This window comes from Phoxinus phoxinus (assembly GCF_949152265.1).
Source record: "Phoxinus phoxinus genome assembly, chromosome: 16".
Lineage (NCBI taxonomy): Eukaryota > Metazoa > Chordata > Actinopteri > Cypriniformes > Leuciscidae > Phoxinus > Phoxinus phoxinus.
Window position 1 is genome coordinate 26582197 of NC_136891.1, and position 23499 is coordinate 26605695.

The 23499-nt window shown below is 37.7% G+C and overlaps 1 protein-coding gene across 1 annotated transcript; it reads left to right on the forward strand.

Moving 5' to 3' along the window:
- Positions 1-6612: 6612 nt before the first annotated feature.
- Positions 6613-10160, forward strand: sox7 (SRY-box transcription factor 7). The gene is made up of 2 exons (XM_079583853.1): positions 6613-7122; positions 8337-10160. Exons 1-2 carry the CDS (start codon positions 6891-6893, stop codon positions 9269-9271), a joined length of 1167 nt encoding a protein of 388 aa, XP_079439979.1. The 5' UTR covers positions 6613-6890; the 3' UTR covers positions 9272-10160.
- Positions 10161-23499: the final 13339 nt, after the last annotated feature.

The following is a 23499-nucleotide window of genomic DNA, read 5'->3' on the forward strand; positions in this document are numbered from 1 at the left end:
ATTTAACTTCATTGATAATTACAAATTATGCCCGTATTTATCCCATAATGTAGAATTTCTTGATGTATAATACAATTCCAATCCAAATTCTGACCCATATCCTAAATTCTGAGTTCCACCGAACTAGTTAATACTGATCATAAATAGTATGACATTACTATGATAATACTTATGTAAGCTGGGCGCATGTATATTGAAATGATTGGAAATGACTGAAAATAGTCAAAACAAAGGTCTTTTTATATTGCCACATCCTTGTTAAGCCTTTCCAGGCATCATCATGTGTGGTACACAAGGCTACTGTGTTTAAAAATAGCTTATTTATAGTGTATTGTGAAATGTGTGGCAGGTAGTGACCGTCACCTCGAGCTCCATACACTTGAAAAATCATTTTTTCACATGCAAACTTATGCAATGTTGACAAACCAGCTCTTGTGTAAAGGTGTCTGCCCGTTTCCTCCCTTTACCCCCTTTAAAACATTTGCATAAGATGATGGCTGAAGAGATATTTATTGTTTCAGTGACAATAGTCATTCCCATTCAAGTTCATTAGTTCTTAGTCAGTTTTTTTAGATAAAACAAAAAAAAATTTTTTTTGGTTAATTATTGTCTACCATTTTGCCAGATTCATCTTTGTCTTCCCTGGAATAACTTGACCAGCCCAACATGTCATCAATGTTTTGGGACATGGATCATGGGACTTAATTTTAATCTCCCCTATTATGCACGTATCCTTAATGATGACGCTAAACCAACACTTCTTCCTTTTTTTTTGAAGCGCGTGATTAATTGTACGACCCTGCTTTTCTTTGTCACGCTAATGTGTGCTTTTGAGGTCTTTTCATAATGATAATGTTGTCTATTGTTCTGAGCTTATCCAATGTATGTTAAGCATATATGACTGAAGCCTTGAGATGGTGCGGAGTAACTGGCAACAAATACGATGCTTTTGTTTAAAATCCTAATGACCTTGTCACACGGTCAATATTGATCCTCTGAAAATCTGCCATACCAAAGGATGTCCTGTTTTACCAGATTAATCAAATCCAATGGAACTGACGTTTTCGTGCGCTGTTTGTTCACCTGTGTGGGCATCTGTCAAGACTTCATTAAAGAGACAAGCAAAAAGTAACATTTTCAGGAGTACGCCGTTTTGAGAGAATAGCAGAAACCCCAACAAGATCATCTTGTTTGGAGTCTGAGTGGGCGTATGGAGCAAAAAGAGGGAAAAGGAAACGGACAGCTTATGTTACTCCGAACAATAATTGTAGAATCTGCTGAACAGCGATGGCTTAGTTTGTTTACATGTCTTGACTGCTGCTATAAATGGCATCTGCTTCTGAGCTAAATCTGAAAGCATCGCCAAACCCGTTTATGATGATGAAATAATAGAGCTACATCCTACCTGTTCCCACGGTCCATGTCCAGAATCTTTTGAGGTGCTTGTCAAAAGGAGAGGGATGAGAAGATGGACATTGTTTCAATTGTTTCTTAAAAAAACAAACATATAAAAGGCATATAAATCCTTAAATTGGAATACGAGTATCATCACATTTGGTTTATTTTGCCTGCTAGCAAAGGATAAATGAGCTTTGTCATTCTAGAATTGGGGTTACATTTCAAGTAGAGAAAGAAAACAAAAAATTGTATTTATTTTTTTCTGTTAAACTTTTTTATTTTTTTAGAATGCACTTTAAATTCAACATTTTCAATATTTGCAGATCTTAAACTTGTAAGATTTAAAATATTACTCCTGAACATTGTACTAACAGTACAACATTGTACAGTGTACTAACAGAAAAATCTGTCAACTCTGTTATAGACAAATTGGGTTGACGATAACAGAGTTGACAATAACAGAGTTGAGATTTTCCACCATTTTGTGCTTTAGCTCAAAATGCTAACCTCAAACCAGATACCACATGGCATGTCTAAAAACAGAATTGTATGGGTTATCGCCATATTATAGTTTTTTTTTCAAGTGAATGAGAGATTCACTGCATTATCACAATAATAGATTTGACAAATAATTAATCTATTGGTGTATCCTAAACATTTTGTAGAAATGAATGAGAGAAGAATAATGACACACTTCACTGCTTTTCCAGAGTTTCCCCACCAGAGGAAGTGACATCACTTGGTGCAAGTCACATGCTTTCTACAAATGCTTTAGAGGTTTTCTTTTGTTTTATAACAGAGGTAACAGAGTTGACCAGAACGTAGGGGCAGACACAAAATCTATTTTTTTATTAATTAAATTACAAATAATACAGAAAATATATATATTCTATGCAATTGTTTATATAACTTAATAAAGTAAACACCAAATATTTGAAAATTAGACTTAATTGTTTCATGATAATTCAAGTTGAATGTGCATCAGGAGGCAGAGACAGTTAATATTAGAGTGGGAGTCATTTAGTTATTTTTTCCCCCCCTAAATGTACATAAAGCATTATTTTTAGTGATAGTGTAATATCATTTGTTTTATTATTCAAAACTGATTCAAAAAAGTTGTTGTTTAAATAAAAGAAGGTTTATCTGGGAGACTCGAAATACCCCCAATTCTAGAATGACTTGCATATCAATACACATTGAAATAAAGTGGTCCAGTGACGCAACTTGTCACACAATAGGGGTAAGCTGTCATCTTAAATTTATATGGGGGGCCAGCAACCTAAATTAAATCTTGTTCCATGGGTGCTTAATATCGTGATATTGTGTTTGATCCTGATTTAATTTTATAGCAGCCATAATTGTCGAAAATATTTCCGTTAACTGAATGAAAATGTTTGCCATGCATAATTTTTCAAAACATTAAACACGTTAATGAATTTAATCAGGAAAATGTTTTTATTTAGTAAATTGTAGTCTGTTACTGATTACAAATTACATGACGAAAATTGTAGTTATTAACAGAATCTAGATTTCTCGTTTTGGGTAATGTATTCGGACTCGTTTTTGATTACTTTTAGATACCATTTGACCTAACTCGTTTATCACATTGATTTGAATGGGATTATTGTGTACCATATTGATATTTCTTTCTTTCTTTTAAAGGGGAAATACATTTTTTTTTTTCATTCTTTTTTTTCGACAACATGAAATGCATTAAGATTTACATTGTGCCAAACTGGGGTTAATGAAAGATCTGCAGGGGGGATTGTGAGTCGATGAAAAGCCAATGATTAATTCAATCATAACAAATGTAGAATTAAAATGAATAAAATATTTGAAAAAAAATTAAACAATTGAACAAAAATGTATTAATATTTAGTTTACCTGCATGTCGATGTAACCATTATTCGACATCAGAGAGCTGGGAACATGCAAATTTGCTGTTAAATTATTGCAAAAATGTTCTCCTCTGGGTCTCATATTTTACCAAATTTAGAAACATCACACTTTTATTTATATGATATTTACATGGCCATTTTGTGAATTTTGTATATTCAAAGCTAAACAGCATGACACACAATCTGATTTTTTAGAAAGAAAAAATGTAAAGTGTGGATCGAAGAATTAGGGAAAATCAATAAATTATAGTTTACTGCCATTGCGTGAAAAATGCAATAATGTAATCCATAAAAAAATTACTAATTTGATTATTAGCATTTTAAAATGTAATAAGGTCTAAATACAAGTAATACATTTTTGGAATCTGATTTCGTAATCCCGATTACATGTAATCTGTTACTACCAGCACTGTTAACTGATTGACTGACACAAAGTTTCTGACACACTTTACCCCATGATAACCATTTAGAAAAACTGCTTTATTTAATATTTCATGGCCAAAAAAGAACATCGATTTACAAAGAAGGATCGTAACTGAAGACTAAAGTAATGAAAAAAAACAAAAAAGTTTTACTTTCCCAAATATATATATATATATAAAAAAGGCTTAAATTGGATCAATATTTCAGAATTTTACTGTATTTTTGATCAAATAAACAGCCTTGGTGAGCAGCCTCAGTGAGATGTTCAAAAAAATGTTCGTAATTTTTTACACGGCCCTTTGAAAATATGGTAATGTTACAAAAATGATGGACAGTTTTTAGATTAAGGAGGCATTACAGTTTAGCCTCTAAAACATCTTATCCATAAGATCTTTCCTTCATGCTGTGGAAATACAAACCGGAAGACTTGAACACAAGCTCATCGATTAAAAAGGGGCGGAGCTACACCAGAATCCAAATATAATGGCCTTAACCCTGCACTCATCATAGACAGATGCACTCGACACGTCTGCATTTCCCCGAACGTCAATCAAAGAAACAGGAAATAATGCCTCAAAATCCAGAACCGTAAATATGTGATCGGCACAAATGTGGCCTATAGTTTGCACCTCACAGCCAAACGTGCAGGTATGACGAGGAGAGCAGGAAGTAGTGTCATTCTGTCGTAATGTTTTTTTGCAATCTGGGGCATCAAGCTCCTCTTCCTGTTCCCGCAAGGAATGAGTCCCACATTTAAATTGTGTTCATCCTCTGCTTGTCCGCTGAACACTGAAACAAATTCAAAGGTCAGTCACAAAATGATACTTCGAACATTCATTGAATTCAAACATGGGATCGGTTTCTCTGTTCAGATTCTCTAGAGCATTGGTTTATTCCGAACTCTTCCTGTCTTTCCGGCAGCTTTCATGAACTACCTGTCAACAGGATCCCCCCCCCCCCTCCCCCATCTAATCTTGACAATATGGTTCAATCTACCCAGCAGCCCTCAAGCTAGAAGTACGAGGATCTGAACTATCTGAGGTGTGAATCATTGAGCACAACGACCGGTTTTAATGGGATGATGTGTAGATCATATACGGGGAAAACTGTTGTGTCACGCTTGTGACACTGTTAAATAAAAGTGTCCTCCTGCAGAAATGAATAACGAGACTGTAAAACACATCACATCACATCAACACAAATCTCTTCATAGTGGTATGCAGACGGCCCCATCAAAACAAGTTTTAACATCTCCCAAATAAATATAGCGATATATTTAAATCAACATTTAAACACCACCATTGCTATTTTTAATAATCTATGCACAATTGACGACATCATTTTATAAACAGTTCTTTTGTAGCAAAGGGGCACCGTGCTTAATATCTCTAGTGGAACAAATGTTAAGATAAGCTTTAATTTGCACCTAGTTGGTGAAAACATTCACAACAAAATGTGTCTTTTAAAAAAAAATCAGTGCCAGCCAACCCCAACATGCATTTATTGTTAATTATTCGAATTTTATATCCAAATGCCAAATAACCCCACTCACACTCTCTCGAGCCTGGCATCATAATTTATTGCAGGCTTCCAAATTTTAATTCAGAATTCATAAAATGGATAATCCCAGTCCTGGCCTCTGATTGCTATTTTTAATGCAGGTTGTTCCTAATAACACCATTTAGCCGTGACCATTCACATAGCATGGCCTCTTGTGCCTTACTGGTTGAATAACTACATTTTATAACAACTTCAGCTGGATTGGCAAATTTTCGTTTTGACATTGAAAAATTAAGGAATTGTAATGCGAATTTGATAACACTTTATTTTAGTGTCCTTGTTACATGTACTTACCATAGTAATAACAGTAAATTATGCATGCAACTAACCCTCAACCAAACCCTTATCCTGCTTTAACCCATGTAGTAAGTGTTGTATTACTCTAAATTACACTGTAACAATGACACCTTAAAATAAAGTGTAACTGAGAATTTTGTATAATTGTATGTCTTGATAATATAATTGTGGATCAAGACAACAAACATTCAGATATAGCAACATGCAATTATGAAGAAATTAACCCTGACATAACCAAGTCCTACACATAAATGTTTCAAATTGACCCCAATGTTCTATACAGGCCTATATTGATGTACTGGTGCTTTGAAGAATCTAGAAACCAATACATTGATGTGAACCTAATGTGACATCAGGAACTTTTTTAATCTCCAAAGAACCAGAAAAATTGTTCTTGATATTGAGAAATTGATTTGTTGAACTTAAGAACCTGTAATAGGCTTTATCCAACCAAACGGGCCCCTTATCTTGTAAGATAAACCAGAAGAGGAAAAATCTTGAATCCGTCTCAGCTCTGATGACATATTCAGTAAGACTCTCACTGGGCCCATAACCTGTTAGCAGAGCACACAGATGGCACACGGAATATGTTGTAGCCTACTCTTTCACAACATCCAGTCACTCTGACTGGGACATTTTATTTAAGCAAAACAGGCACAGTCACCGACAGTCACTGATTAGGTCACGTGACATAGGGGGTATACCTTGCAGTGTGATTGCCTGTCTCACGAACATAACAAAACTGGGAAAACAAATACAAATAGGGCCTACAGTATAATATTATTTTTTATAGATCTCAACAATTATATTCTCTTATTTGTCTATTGAATAACTATTGTATAATAATAGGCTAGTTATTATGAAGTGTCTACTACATTGACTGAAAACGGACAACAGCCTCAATCACTGCCATCAAAATAACGTGTCATGAAAACAAACCCAACCAACAGCTAATGACGTGATTTAGTAGTAAAGCTGTTGAAATATTTTTGTCACCTCGTTTTTTCTCACCGTCGTTGGTCTCAGGTTGCAGTCAAGGAGGAGCTGAGATCCTCCCGTGGGCCTGTGCTGGAAGCTGCTCCTCACATATAAAGCGCTTCCCAATGCCGGAGGAAACAGTGAATCACAGCTTCAGACGAGGGAGTCGATCTCTCTCACAGTGCGCTTCAACCACCAGCTGCTCAGTCAAAGTCATCTCTTACTGCGCCTTTACTTTGATTTAGATTCAAAACAGAAAGAAAATCTCTAGGTCACATTCGCGCCTGAGAAACAAAAGTTTGAATTAAAGGGGAAGGTGAAGTTTTGAGAGCGCACATGGCTGCTTTGATAAGCGCGTATTCGTCCTGGCCGGAGAGCTTTGAGTGCTCTGCGGGAAACGCGGACGTACCTGACGGACACACCTCTCACAGAGCTCCCGCGGACAAGGTGTCGGAGCCGCGCATCAGGAGACCCATGAACGCCTTCATGGTGTGGGCCAAAGATGAGCGCAAGAGACTCGCAGTGCAGAACCCAGACCTCCACAACGCCGAGCTCAGCAAGATGCTGGGTAAGATATTATCATTATTATTTGTCTAATAATTACTGTTAATATCAACATCTCATTATTATTATTATTATTATTATTAAAGGAGATTGTCATTGGCAAGTTTTGCGAGACTTCATTGTGAGACATCATTCTCTGTTACACAGTTGTTTTATGCATTGATAACAGAAAATGGGATGTTTAATCAATTCTAATTGTAGCTAACTGTAGCTAATAATTGCAAACTAATTGTAGACAGAAGTTAAAATACTTTTTGGTAGCGGAAAGCACACAGAGAGCGTGAATCTGTCCGAAACGAACCTGAATTGAAAATAAACTGAAACAAAACCGAAATAAATAGCAGTCACAGTGAGATGCGGCACAATTTTAGTTTGTATTTAATTTAATTTAGATCAAGGCCTATTTATCATTTCACAAGTGTGGGAGACTTTTCTTTCCAAACATAAATAGTCAACTAGGCCTTTATAAATCTGTAAAAATAATTTGTTTGTAAAAAATATACATATAGAGAGAGTAGGCCTAGGCTATATAAAATGTAAAAATTATGTCAATTCTTAAACCAGTTAAGTAATGGTAACAATAATTACTCAAATAATATAGAACAATACAATATATAAATAACATAAAAAAACAATTGAAATCAGTCTGATCTTCAGGTTTGCATAAGAAATCAAACAAAAAGGAAAAACTTCATTGGATAATTAATTAATAAGAAGTTTTGTGAGAGTCATTTCTGTTTTTTACACATTTTTTCTCTGCTCTGGTTTTTAAAACACTTTCAAGTATTGTTAAAAGCTCAAAATTATGAACTCAATATAATTATTGCCAATATTGGAATTCAAACATTATAAAATGAATGCCAAGCAACAAATAATGTACCGTTAAAAAGTTGTAAATACCGTGGTGCATATTTAATTTTTTTGTAACTGACATTATAAACAATTATTGTTGATGATTATTTTTATTATTTCTTTTGAAATATTAAAAAATGCTTATAAAGACATTCAACTAGCTTTATCTGCTGCAGAATATAAGCAGACAAATTAAATGTGTCTCTGTAGCTATGCATATAATAAACCATGTAATCATGTTGTGTTGGTGCTAATGTGATTGTCAAGCTGATAGTTTGAAATTGGTCAATCTCAAAAACTCCAAATGGATCCTTTAAACAAAAAAATATTAAGTCTAATGTGTCTGTTTTTTTTTTTCTCCAACAGGAAAGTCATGGAAAGCTTTAACTCCACCGCAGAAGAGACCGTACGTGGAGGAAGCGGAGCGTCTGAGGGTTCAGCACATGCAGGACTACCCCAATTATAAGTACCGTCCCCGTAGGAAGAAGCAGCTGAAGCGCATTTGTAAACGCGTGGACCCCGGCTTCCTCCTGACTACCCTCGGTCCGGAAAACTCCCTCCCGGATCCTCGCTGCTGTCACCCCCTGGATAAAGACGACGAGAGCGGTGTGAGTGGCGGCTTCGGTTCTCCAAGCGCAGCTCTACCCGGCGTCAGGGTCTTCAGAGATCCCGCCAGTTCCAACAGCAGCTTCGATACGTACCCGTACGGCATGCCCACGCCACCTGAGATGTCGCCTCTGGACGCCGTGGATCACGAACACCAGTCCTACTACTCGTCATCCAGCTCAGTCTCCACCAGCTCCTGCTCGTCTTCCGCCTCTTGCCCAGACGACAGGCGTCCCACGCCGGCGCACATGAGCAGTCCACCCCCTTACCATCCCGATTACTCCCAGCAGGCACCTCTGCACTGTGGTCACATCCAGATGTCCCACCAGGGAAGTGGGGCGACCTTTATTCCAGCACATTCACTGTCCTATTACAGCCATTCGTTCCCACAGGTTCAGATCCATCATGGGCACCATGGGCACCTCGGCCAGCTTTCACCCCCTCCAGAACAGGGGCACCTGGAGGGTCTGGACCAGCTGAGCCAGGCTGAATTGCTGGGTGAGGTCGACCGAGATGAGTTCGACCAGTACCTAAATTCCACCAGTTATCACCCTGAGCAGGGTGGGATGACAGTCACGGGACACATCCAGGTAACGCCGGCTTCCGTTTGCTCGAGCAGCGCTACGGAAACCAGTCTCATCTCCGTATTGGCCGATGCCACGGCAGCCTACTATAACAACTACAGCATTTCATAAACGCCAAAACAGGGACAATTGACACAGACAGAGACTGTGGGCTCGACGTGGGTCAGCAATGTGACTGGCAGGTGAAAGGGGGGCAGTGGAGGGAGCGGAAAAGAGAAGCTACAGGAAGTCAAAGGACACCTCAGGGATGCATAGATTAAAAAAAAACTGAAGTTCATTCCCATCTTTGTTTCCAAAAGGAGAACGGAAGTAAAAAAAAAAAAAAAAAATGGGACAAACATAGAAATGCTCTCATATCTTGCCACTAAAGCATGTACATATGCGATGAAGCTTATTTATATATCGAATTGCTTTGCATTAAAGCTTATTGTATTGTTTTTTTTTTTCAGTCCAGATATATTCAGTTGTTTTGTTTTTTTAAACCTCAATGTTTTACCTCAATAATTATTTAAGTGAGGCTGGTCTCTTCCTTCATAAGACATCATTTTGAAGGAAATTTTGCCTTTTCTTTTCACTTTACATTCATTTAAAAAAAAATTATATGTATACTCATAAACAGTTCAAAGAATAATAATAATAATGAATACTATTGTATGCCGATTTAGGTTTGCCATATTAATTTAATTCAAATACAATTTTGAGTTTATACATTTAGCATTTCTCATTTGATGTCCACACAGATGTCAATAACAAGTGGATTAACGTAGCTCATTATTGATGTTTGTTGAACAGCATTCTTGACGATGAGGTCTTTTGATGGATTGCATTGTGTTTGCCCATATAACACAGTGATTGTGTCTGTAGGTCTGGACTTGAGAAAAAATGTTGCAGATGCTCATCATTTTGTGATATATTAAGTGAATGTTCTGAGGTCCCATCTGAATTAGATGCCGCTAAATAAAAACACAATATAAATACAGGAGAAAAGACTCTTGCTTTTGTAATTGTAATTACAGGGGGGGGGGGGGGGGGGGGGGGGGGTAGTTCTCTGCTAGTAGTAGTAAGTAAACTGCTTATTACGGTTTTTCAGTGTAACTATTATTATTCAGCTCTTTTTTAGTTTCATTATTACGATAGTGATAGTATGACAGTACATAAAAAGTTTTATGAAAGTGACATCTTTTTCGCATTTATTATTATTTATCATTAGTGAGTATAGAAACTGATTTATGGAAAATTACAGACTACTAATAACTGTTCATGGATATTCATCCACAGTTATTTCTTAGCAATATTTGATTTATAGCTCAACATTTATGTTTTTTCCATGCATTTTTTTTTAGGACCGTTTGAGGTCCTTTCAAGAAGCTGACCTGTAATTTCTCTGTGTTGTGCGTGGCGGGCCGTCGCCATAACCACTGGCGGTATCCACCCTACGTTGGTAGTTTGCTATCAGCAACACCCATTATGCACTCAGTTTCACTCCTCCGCGGATCAGAGGATTAGTGTAAAACAGGCTCTGCTGTTTTTCTCTCCGCCTCCATCTCCACAGGCCTTTTGTTTCCCTTATTCTGGGTGCGTGTCTTAAGCAGAACGCTGGAACTCCCCTCCTACCCTACCTTCGCCCCCCTCTGCTGCCCGTCCTATCTTGCTGATGCAGACTTTCATAATCTCTGCGAAATAAATAAATACACCTCTTCCCCGTCAACTGTTTTACACGTTCAGTTTTTTTTGTTGTAATTTTTCTCCCTCTGTCTCTCTCCCTCTCTTTTCAAATTCCTCCTCTTTTTTGATAAAAGGAATCTGAAGTGGGGGGAAAGAGGGAGGCGGTGGCGGTGGCGGGCGTTTGACAAATCCTGGAGTCTGGCTTGGTCTTCCTGCGTTTTTTGGGAACGGTTGAGTCGTGTTTCTTGTAAAGAGGATGTGGCGGAGAAGCAGTGTTTCCTGCCTGATAAGAGTAAAGCCTCTCTCCGTCAGGATGTTTGGGCCCCGGCCGGTCCCCGCATTAAAAGAGCCCATGGCGAGGGAAAGGGAACCTGCTGTTCATTTTAGCTGGGAGGAAACATGGCTCTCGTTGATTAATATCTCACACTGTGGTTTTTTTAGGGCTTCGATTTGACCCTCCTCTGGTTTGGCCACACACCGGGCTCAGCACAGATTTTCTTAATCTGTCTCTGTCACTGGCTCCAAAGACAAGTGCTAGTAGCTCGTGGTTATGATGTGAGTTGAGGCATCGTATGCGTTGTTATGAAATGTTTCGGTCAAGGCACATTCATCATGTGACTCCAATTTCTTTTCACAACTGAGGTTGTTATTAACAGCCTGTGACTGAATGCTTAAGGTTTAGGAGAAAGGGGGCGATTGGGGCCACCAGCCGCAGGCCGAGGCCTGAATTGTGGCTTATGACACTGACAACTTTTAGGGTCAGAGTAAGTGGGCCCAATACAACCTATTCCACTGGCCTTGGGGAAGGGCATTGTGTCATGGTTGGTAACCATGCACTTCAACATCAATAAGTATGTTTATATACTGTACATTTTAAAAGTTTGATTTCAGTTAGACTGACACTGTAATTTGTCTACAACTGACCTCGCCATTGTGTGCTTGCATGCTCCAAAAGACAGTGGTAATGTGCAATGTGTATTTAAATTAGGTATGAAATGGAAGCTGCAATATATCAGAGTAAAACGGCTTCTTGAACAAGAACAAATGTTTGGCGGGACTTGATTTTGTCCATTGAGAATTGATTGGATGGTTGTGGATTGGTCGATCTCATGTGAGTGACAGGTTGCCCCGCCCTCACGCCGGTAAACAGAGTAATCAGAGAAGAGATGTCACTGCAAGAGGGAAGTTATTCTGATTAAAGATTACGAGGGCACATGAATTAAAAAAAGATATGTACTGTATGTGCTCAAATAAATCATGTATAATAAATACTGCAATATATAAAAAATAAGAGTTGTCTATTTTGATTTCATGCATGGTGACTTTAATCTACCATTAGGTACCTTTGGGTGAATTCAGGTAAATTGGGTGGTTTGACAAAATATGTATGTCCGAATTCACAGTATTAATAAAAGAGTAGGAAAAAAGTGCCCGGATGACCTACTACTGTCGAGATTCTGAAGTGTGCATATGATGGAAACTTTACTATCCCATGAGGCCACAGGAGAGGAATAATGATGAACAAACTCAGGGTAACAGGATTAGCTTCAAGTTGACAAAACCAAACCATTTCAATCAGGCTTTGTTGGTTCCATGACACTGATGATCAACTTTAACAGTCAACTCAAAATTTGATCCTGAGTTCATGAATTATAATAAATAATCACAGCTAAAAGCCAGACAAGTTTGTATTTAAAAAAAAAAATTAATATAGGCCTAGTGACCTTTAATTTGTAACAAGAGTAACTGGGGAAATGCTTTTACTGTGTCAGACGTCACAGTTTGCTCATAGCTGATTGGTCCAATTTTGGTTTGAGACATGCTTACCTAAACACTTCTTCCGTTTTCATATTTCTCCTGCATGGGAAACTCCCGTAATTTGTATGGCCCAATTCTTATACGAATAATCACATCAATATATTATTGAAGGTTGTCCAGTTGCCAGATCTTGTATGAAACGCATCACACAATCAACAAATCATACAAATCAACCCATTTGATATCTCTTACCGGTCAGAGATTATAAATATTACGGAACAATGGCTGGTGCTGTTTTTATTGGTCTGGATTGACGCAGTTTTCATGATTCGATTCTATTTTTTATTCATAAACCTGCGATTCGATTCTGATCTTGATTCACTTCGATTCAATATGGATTCATTTTGGATATCAGAAAGGATGCAATTTTTTTCTTCAAAAATATCTCTAAATACATAACCTTGTCACCTGGTACATTATTATTATTGGTTAAACTTGACTGATTCGTATACAATTAAAGGCAGTTTTTATTTATATCCCAACTTTTTTACTTTTAAAAGAGTAAAATATAGCATAGGCCTACCGGTAATATCTTTTTTAAATGCTCATTCTAGCTAACAAATTATGGTTATTGAATTGTTTTTCTAGGCTAGGCCAATGTTTTATTGACTTAATGCATGAGAGTTGGCAGTGTTTTATCAGTTGTTTTTGTGAACGTTTAGTGTGAACCGATTCAATATAAGTTACTTGCCAACGCTGCAAATATGAGAAAAGCACTGTTTATGAACTTGCTTTTAGTCGCGTTAGGCTAGCCTACCCTCGTACATATTTCAATATATTAGCACTATTTTAATTAAATTTCACTGGACACATTACCCTAAATAAAAATAAGACATAAGAAGAGTGTGTGAACCGTTTAGGTGAGTGTGTTTGATTTTTCTTCTTTTTTTAGTCTCAGCTAAGCGATGTAGCGTTTAGTCCCGCAGATGAAGTAGCCTAAGCCTGTACTGGGCATATTTCAAAATATTATATAGGCCTACTATATTTGAATGATTTAACTTGACATATGAACTGCATTCAAATAAGAGGTGTTCTGCAGTTAAAAGTTAAACGCCTTTAGATCGGTCACCACCTCTCATAAACACCACGGCCCATTGTAGGCTGGTCTCTGTGGAGACTGCTGACTTTCAGGAAACCAGGGCAAACAATCAACTCATCTGCTACAATCTTTTCCTGTGTGAAACTTGAATAATTCTCCATGCAACATACTAAGAATACACTGCACTCAATGTCACCCGCAGCATGGCCTCTATTTCCATGTTCCTCAAATAGGCCAGAGTATTGGCTAGCTCTACGGTGCCTGAGAATCACATTAATGCGCAGAATGTTTTTTTGTGTAAAATTAAGTTATGCATTCTTTATTCCATTTAAAAATGAAAACAACCAACTTGTCTATTTTAATAACCTATGCATGTTTTGGGTGTACAGTGTCCATAAAACACGTTCACACTGTTTGAATTTGCATCCATCTTACTACAACCCTTTAAGACAACCCTTTAAAAAAATCCCCCTTTTAATGGGTTCTTGTTGTTTTCTCTCTCTGATTGCTCCCTGGATCAGCTCCATTCTCAGGTCAGCTCTGTGGAACGTGGATGTCAGGTAGTCCCAACTGTTTCCTGTTTCCCCAGCAGTGACGTCACATCGCTGGGCAAATATGCGAGAGAGCAGTCCAGCACGCGCCATCTTCCTCACAACGGGTATCTGGTGGTGTGACGACCTTGCTGAGCACATCTGGGTAAAGTATTAAGTGTCCTGAGGGAGAGAAGGTCATGCATATTGACGCCCCTGTCGGAGACATACTGGCTCGAGCTCTGAATGGGTGTGGACAAAACCCACCTGATAACGTCAGCCCATATGCTAAAATGAGTTAGACAGCACATGCTGTACACTGTAAAATTGATTCTATTGATTCAACAATAGAATACTGTGAAACTTTTTTTACTTTAAAATTAATGCAGGCAGATGCAAATTGTTCTGGGGGGGAAAAAAAATCCTGGACCTTGGACTAAAATAAACCAGCAAATGCAACTCCATTTATTTATAGCCAGTATAGTACTCATACAATAACAGTTATGAGATGACTAGAAGCATATATTTATTGAGATTTTACAGTCACAGTCATTTCCTGCTAATCTTCATGTGAATTGACACTATACAGTCAAATTAGATTGTATTAAATTATAGCACTACAGTAAAAATACTGTATGGCAACTACTAGTAAAAATATACAAAAACCACCCACACTACACAACTTTTTTCTTTTTTACATTGTAACTTGGGCTGGTCTGGAGCTGTGTCATGATAGTATTATTTTTGTCACGGCTAAGTGTGTAGTAAAATACTAGATGCGTGACGCGGAATGAACGATATAACAACTTTTAATAAACACCAAGAACTATAATCACTGCACACGTGAAACATTACATTTGAGGATGGCAATCAAAGATACAGGGAACAGGTGTGCACTAATTAGAAACCATGGAAACAAACTAAGAACTAGAACTGACGCAAAACAGTGACAAAGAAAGCCACGACCAAAAATGAAATAGAACATGATTCAGAAACAAAACAAGACATGAACATATCAGCGGAGAGAGACGTCACAAAGAACGATGAGAAAAGAAAAGTTTCAAAGTCTATTTTCGCCTTAGTGTATAGTCACAATTGTGAGATATAAAGTCACAATTTTCTGAAATAAATTCACATTGTGAAATATTATGGGACAGTTATGAGAAATAAAGGTCCCGAGTTGGGCGAGCCATGAATTTTAAACATGGCGGAGGGGAGAACGATTGCTGCTGTTACTGCTATTCTTTATTAGTTTTATCCACAACAGCAACATCGCCTTGTCTTGTCATTAAAGTAGTGCATATTTTCATATATGAATAATCACAAGCGTGTTGTATGTTTTATACACAGTGAAAATAGCCTGCATTTGACCGAATATAATTTTGTCTTTAATAAGATTTACCCAATTAATAGGCAAGAAAAAAACGTGTCGTCCTGCATGATTTCTGTTCTTGCCAACAACAAAGCACTTGAATGCGACAAGCTCATAATCAACTCAAATCAGCACGTGAAGGCAGCAAAAGTCACATAATGAAATATTAAGTCACAGTTACTTGAAATAAATTCACTTGTGAATTAATAAGTTGCACAATAAAGTGTCAATTGTAAGATACAGTCACAATTTTGAGAATGGTCAAGTGAATTATGAGAAATAAATTGACAGTGTGAAATATTAAGTCACAATTATGAGAATTGTGATATAAAAAAGTTGCAATTGTAAGAACGTTTTTATTTTTAACCCATTTTGAAGCAGAAACAGTCTTCAATAATAACCTAACCACCCTCTTACATTTAAATCAACATTTGATGTCCCACACAATTCTTCTTAAAAAAAAACTAAAGTTATGGGGGAACAGTGACAGTGACCCTGTAATTTTACAGAACTATTGTCTCATATTAAAGTATGACAACAGTTTATACCTAATCCCTCTGCTATGTCACAGCAAACTTTCCAAACGGAACAGGAGTCTGTGTCTGTCAATATGGTCACTGCACATACCAGTGTGTGGATTGAGAAGAATAATAACCTGCTTACTATTCATATTTGGCATCCATTACTGGTGGCTGGGGATTATAGGTCTAGCTGTTCTCCTGCATTCCTGCTCATTGTAGTAGAACAACAGACTCGGCAGGCAGATGTGGTGCAGGCGTGGTGCAAGGCCAGCTAAAGAATGGACCAGACCCGGCCCAGGGCCCTGTGCCATGTGGTGGAGCCAGCGCATGGATACAGATGGGAACCCCTGGAAAACTTGAGGGATGCTGCAAGCAGCCAACGGCCACCCACCTGTACCTGCGTGTGAATACGCCAGCCCTGTTGAGTCCAGCACCTGTTTACCGCAGATACTGAAAGGTGCCATTAACTGAGAAAATGAGGCTGGAGTTCCACTGCCAACCATGGGAGAGGGAATACAGCTCCTCATTTTCCTGCTCAGCGGTAAGCGATTCCAATATCAACATTTTACGCCTTGTCTCCTCCTGCTCAGCATTGTCAGGATACTTTTGCCATGCATACTAATTGTGAAATGTAATGTTTTAAATATGAAACGGCTCAACAAATGCACCTCCATGCCATGTCATACACTACCGTTCAAAGGTTTTTAGATTTTAAAAATATTTTTGAAAGAAGTCTCCTATTCTCACTGCATTTATTTGGTCGATAATACAGTGAAAACAGGAATATTGTGAAAACCGTTTTTTTATATTAATACATTTTAAAATATAATTTATTCCTGTGATGGCAAAGCTAAATTTTCAGCATAAAAACTCCAGTATTCAGTGTCACATGATCCTTCAGAAATCATTCTAATATCCTGATTTGATGCTCAAGAAACATTTATTATTATTATCAATGTTGAAAACAAATGTGCTGCGTAATATTTTATATTCTAAATCTGGCGTATTTACGTCAATTTCGATTGTACGTTCATTAATATGCACTGTCCCATCTAAAAAAAAAAGAAGAAGAAAAAAAGGCAATTTTATTTTTACGTTTTCAGTGCATGTGTGTGTGAGGTAATGTAGCTCCGCCCCCTGAGAGCAGCAAGCTCATTTGCATTTAAAGGGACAGACACAAAAACTGTGACAAAAAGTGACAACTTTAACATGCTATATAAAAATATCTGGGGTATTTTGAGCTAAAATTTCACATACACTCTCTGGGGACTTATTTTACATCTTGTGAAAAGGGCATTATACCACCCCTTTAAGGGACAAGCATTCATTTTAAATTGTTTATATTATAAATTAATATAAATGTAATATGTACGGAGTCATGGGTTTTTTCAGGCATTTGACAATTTAAAATTTAACATTTAAATTCATTATCTTTTTAAATGTGCAAAACAATATAAAGTCAAACTATTTCAAATAATTTGAAAGACTATAAAATAAGCCCTTTATGTGGAGTTTCTTGACAATTTTAAATATTTTTATGGCGCACGTTTGGATGCTTTATTGTAACCCATAAAGTATCCTGAGAAAACACAAAGCTATAAGAATAGTTTCAGCTGTCAATCTGTGCCAGGATCTTCCACATTTACTGTAGGTGTAGTCAGTGACCCAGAGTCAGACTCACTGAATCCTTTGCTGATGCAGATCATGATATGTGAACATCCTAGCAGGGTCAGCTTGAGTAGGCTGCAAACTCTACAGGCTTGTTTTTGTAAAGCGCAGGAGCTCCCAGGAGTGTAATAACTCTTAACCCCAATGTGGAGGAGGATGTTCCTATTGTGCTTCCTAATTGCAATGTGGATCTTTCATTTAGTCAGTGTAAAAAGTCACGTCATTTCCTGTCCTGCCGCTGGCAAGGGTTTTGGTGACAGCCCAACACTCTGGAATTTTTTGTTCCAGTAATCTATGACCTACATGAACTGCAAAAACTCATTAAGCCATACATTTAACATTCTTATGAATCGTGAATTACAAAAGAGCAGTATTTTCAGAGATGCTAAACATTAGAGGTTTAGCATGAGAATGAAAATGTCAGCGTTGCTTCCGTGTTTGTAAATATATAGCTTTGACAGCACGTAGAGCGACAAAAAGAAACGTCTTGAGTTTAGCACGACGTGATGCTTGTGACCAATCATAGCCGACCACTAACATCTTGTTTGAAGTCACTAACTATTGTGTCTGTGTTTACTCAACCAATTTCCTGAAACCACAGTAATGATTACGATGAGAGATGTTTTAATCTGTTTCGTCCTGTTACGTCTGGCGTGGACTTTATACCTGCTTTCTAGACAAATCACATGAGCAAAAAGTGCTCAGCGTCATTATTCAAGCATTTTGCCTGCGAATCACATAGCACATCTGAACCCTTCAGCGCAACCAACATAACAGCAATACCAAAAACCATTGCGTTTATCCTCAAATATGTTATTCTGACAAAAGAGAGTTTCCGATGCCTTGATCCCATGTGTTTACAACGTGACAACAGGGGGAGGATCAGTAGCAGCTGACCTTGGCCACTGCACAAAGTAATATCATTTCCCCTCATGTGCGCAAACATTCGAACATCATGAGTGATGTTGTTTATGAGTTCGCAAGGCATCTTTTCCTGGTGGATAGTCAGATCTGTTTCCTTAAGACCTCACTTCAAATGAAAATCATGGAAATGAGTCACAGTGCCCCTGAAGCAACACAGTTCGTCTTGACAGGTGCATAACAGGATATTCACTATAGTGGTCATGGGTCATCAGTAGAAGGAAAGATGCTGATTTTATAGATATAACAATATTATAGATAAGTGGTTCAAATACATCCCTTGTAGTGTGTTGATTGGTTTAGGATGGAGATATGGACAGGAGTTTAATAATCAAAGAGAGCCAAACAAGTATGTATTCAGGCAATGTGCTTAGAGTGATTCATCCCAGGATTAATCATCAGAATTAAACATACATATGTTGCACTTAACATACAGATCCACTCTCGAGTCCGTGAAAATCCTAAACTGAGTTAAGTATAGACAGGTAAACTGAGAAGGTAAAGGTATAAGAAGGTATAAAGGTTTCTGAGAAGCTACTTAACTTGCAGGAAGACTCGTGGAAAACAGGTGTCCATAAAACAAACACAAACGGGTTGGATGATCAGGCAAAGGCTCTAGTCTAGGTAAGAAGCAGCCAGGTAAACAGGTCTATGTTCATGTACAATCGGCAGACAATGCTGAACTGGAGAGGTGAGTATATATAGTCTCCGGGTAAGTTTACACGACAACATTGTAATAAAAGCGGAAACGGTTTTTAATGCGTTTTCCGCGTACAGACAATAACGTCAAATTGATCTGATCTGTGAAAACGACTAAAAACGCTGTATTATGGTGTAGTTGGCGCTGTCACTTTGCAAAGAAAAACTATGCACTACAGACTGAACATGTAATTCGTCACCGTTATCGTTTTCAAAAACTTAGAAACACGTTTTCAAAAGTTTGCGTTTTCATGCCCACCCCCAAAAAGTTTTCCTTTTTCAGTTGAAAATGAGAGGGTGAGTGAGAGAGTGGACTGCATTCGTGACATAAATGACCTCAAAGAGACATGTGGCATGTTAATGTACTGCAGGTAAAGATGTGCTCTTAAGCTGAATGCAACCTTGCACATGTGTCAGAATTAATTCAGCTGCTTATTTATGCAAGAGGTTGATTATGGAAAAACAGTAAAATTTGCATTTGATAAAGTGTCTCATGTTCACACAGTCCTTTTTTTGTGATGCTCACATTTCTCTTTGTCCTCCTCCCACTGTCTCCACCTCCTTTTTCTCACACTTTCCATCTCTCTCTCTCTCTCTCTCTCTCTCTCTCTCTCTCTCTCTCTCTCTCTCTCTCTCTCTCTCTCTCTCTCTCTCTCTCTCTCTCTCTCGTTTTCTTTTACAAACACACCTACAGCTTCAAATATTGTTGTAGCTTATGAGATGTATTGCTGTTTTCCTCAGAATACGAGTGTAGCATATCAGATTTGCAGTTGGAAAACATATTACAGATATAGATTAATTTAAATGGCTGAATACAAGTGAATGTTACCTATTTTATAACTGTTCATCTCCACAACTGCTCGACATTTTTTAGAAAGCCTTATAAATATTCTTGTTATGATACATTGACTGCCTGACTATATAAATGTGTGTTAATTGAACTTAGGTCTTGGGAGGGTGTGCTAAATACAGGGATGAGAGGGGTCAGTAGTGTCAGGGGTTTGTTGTGATGTTTGGATTGGTGCCCCTAGTGGCTAATATCAAGTTTTTCTATTGGCCCAGTCAGACCGGTTCAGATTTTTACCTGCCCTGTCAAAATGCACAAAAAGTTATTGTTTTTGACCCATGTAACCTTGTAAACAGTGCTTTAGGATTGGTCTAACAGGTACATTGAAAAAGGTTATCAAACACTTCACAGTCTTCACTGTATAAATTATAAATGAAATGTAGTTCAATCCTTATTAAAGCTACAAATGTTATTCAGTCATGAGCAGTGAGTGATTTCCTCGTTCTTTGGTTATCCTTATGACATACATCAGCGGATTTATTAGACTGCTGTTCCTTTAAGACCCGCTGCACATGACGCAGATCTGATACACATTTTCTCACAACTCTTTACATTCATATAATACTTCATTTAATTAATGTAACTGTGCGTGCGAGGATACTCAAACAAAAAATAATTTTGTGTTTTTGTCCGTTCAAGTGCTGTCTGAAGAGGCTTTCTGTGCGCACGAGAGTGTGTTTGTGTCACACAGACAGGAGATTCACAGACAGCGAGCGCCAGTACAGCAATGCCTTCTCTTTTGTCTTATCACGCTTAGATGGTTTAAAAGCATTTGCATAAATAAGAGCGCTATTATTGTAACGCTACCCAAAGGATGTTGGGGGAAAAAGCGCATGCTGCGACAGCTGCGTTAATTGACAGGTGATCTGACCAATCATACTTCGCCATCCGCCATTTTGTCCGGCAAAGCAGTCAGGAGAGTTAGTAGATTAACATGGGAAGATTTGAACTTGAAAAAACGGAGTGTACTGACGCCTTTCCGCGGTTAAAACAACATTCCTTCTTATGTTCATTGTTTATTTGATGCTATAAATGAACTAGAAGAGATGATTGGTTCACGAGCAGCTTTAACTGATGCTCTACAGCGATCTGACACACGGCACATTAAAGAGCCACAAAACGGTATTTATTGTTTAAATTTCTTTTAAAAAATTACCAAATTTGAAAGGTGAGACTTTGTTTAATATGTTTAACTACAAAAGTAACCTGGTCTGTCCTGTCCGGTGTGTTTTTCACTGCGTGAGAACATGGTGTGTGTGAGAGCGGCGTAGCTTGTCGGACATAGCGACAGTAACTAAGGGTGGCGGGTCTTTGCGAACGGTCAATTGCGTATAAAATAATTTCAATACGTTAAACTGAAACAATTTATTTAAATTTAATGTTAATTTAAAAGAACTAATATATATTTACATTTAAAACATATGCAAGTATAACTAGTCAAACATTGCTAGAGTTTGTATCAAAGCAAGTTCTGCAGTAATTAGGCCTGACAGTGGAGGCAGCAGCTAAGCCGAGGTGTCAGAGAACTCACGTGTGAGCCAGACAAAAGAAGTAACGCCCCTGGCTAGATTCAGTTATGGCATAGTACCTTTAAATATTGTATTCCTGTTCAAAAGATAAAGACTTTTAACAAGCATAAGATTTTGTCGCATAACAACTTTTTTATCCAGAAATCATGAAAATCTTAAAGGATGTTTGTTATGTTTCTTAGGAATACTTGCAGTCTGTCTCCACTGTTTTAAAACATCTTTAGGGAGGTTCCTTAACTCAGGAAAGAGGGAGAGGGAGGAGGCAGGGGTGTGAACTCTACAGGGGTCCTACGGCACATGACTCAGGAGAAAAACAATCTTATGGCCACACTCACCCATCCGCTCAGCCAAGCTTCTTATGACACACAGACAGATGGGAAGAACGCAAGTTCACCCCTGAGTTAGTGCATTCGTCGGAAGGCTCTCTCTTGGATGAATAAGCATATGTGCAATTTCCTGAAAATACGTGGTAACGGGTTTGGGATATCTTTACAAGGTGCCGTTTCTGATACAGCGACAGGCAGGTGTCTAGTTAACTTTGTGTGTGTTTATTCCATTATTCAGCAACAAGCTGTTTCCTACCGCTTTGGATATACTGATTCCCAAAAGTCTTACAGATTGTGTTCAGGATATATTTAAACTCACACATTTCTATCAAATTTTTCTTGATTCGATCATCAAAAGAGCATATTTGTGCTCAAATATGCACTTCCGATTGTTGAATCACTTTCGAGGTGGCTTGAATCAGCCGTTTAAAAGATGTCAGATTCTTGACTGTATCTAGTTGATCAATTGAATTTGTCATCGCTGGCAGAGCCTCGATGAAAATAACGCTGGTTTGGATCACAACGGTTGCCTCAGGACAGCGGTGTGATATGCACTGTTCTAATTACTGCTGAATAAGAGCCATTAATCCATTTCCATCTGGGCCACCCATCAGGTTAACTGGATCATCCCAGATAACCTCCTGACTCTGAGCTCTGTTCTAAGTGATAAGGTTTTGTAGATGTTTGACTATTCAATCACTTACATTAAACATGCACATTATATTATTTCTATTCAAAGAGCCTTACCTAATGTTATAATGGTGACATTGTACTAAGACAGCTATTTTTTTTTTAGTCTTCACAGACCAGATCCTTAAAAATTACTATACCTCCATAGTAATCTAGTTTATTGATTATTTGAAATAGAAATCTTTGGTGACATTAGAAATGTCTTTACTGTCACTTTTTAAAAAATCTATTTAATGCATCATTGCTGAATTAAATGATTGATTTCTTTCAAAAAATCTTGACCCCAAACTTTTGAACGGTGATGTACAGTACATTACGGATTATTGTGTGCTTCTGCAAGATTTAAAGAGTCTGGTTTGGTCCTGTTACTCACAGGCTGGATCATTTCCCTGTTTTTGTTCTGATAGCACGTGTGGAAAAAGGGAGCTGGAACTGAGGATTCATGGTCCTCTTTTTTTCCAAGAGATCATGGTCCTGTATTTACAATATATATCAGACTTACACTATAGCCTACCTATCACAGCAGGAAAGACAGGAAACAATTAAATACAGAATAAGAGTCCATAAAACCCAAACTGAAACAAAAACTGAATATGACATTATTGTTCAAAAGTTTGGTGTCTGAAAGAAATTAAAGCTTCTATTTATCAAGGATGCATTAAATTGTTACAACTGACTAGACATGTATTAAAATAAAAAATAAAAATAATAATA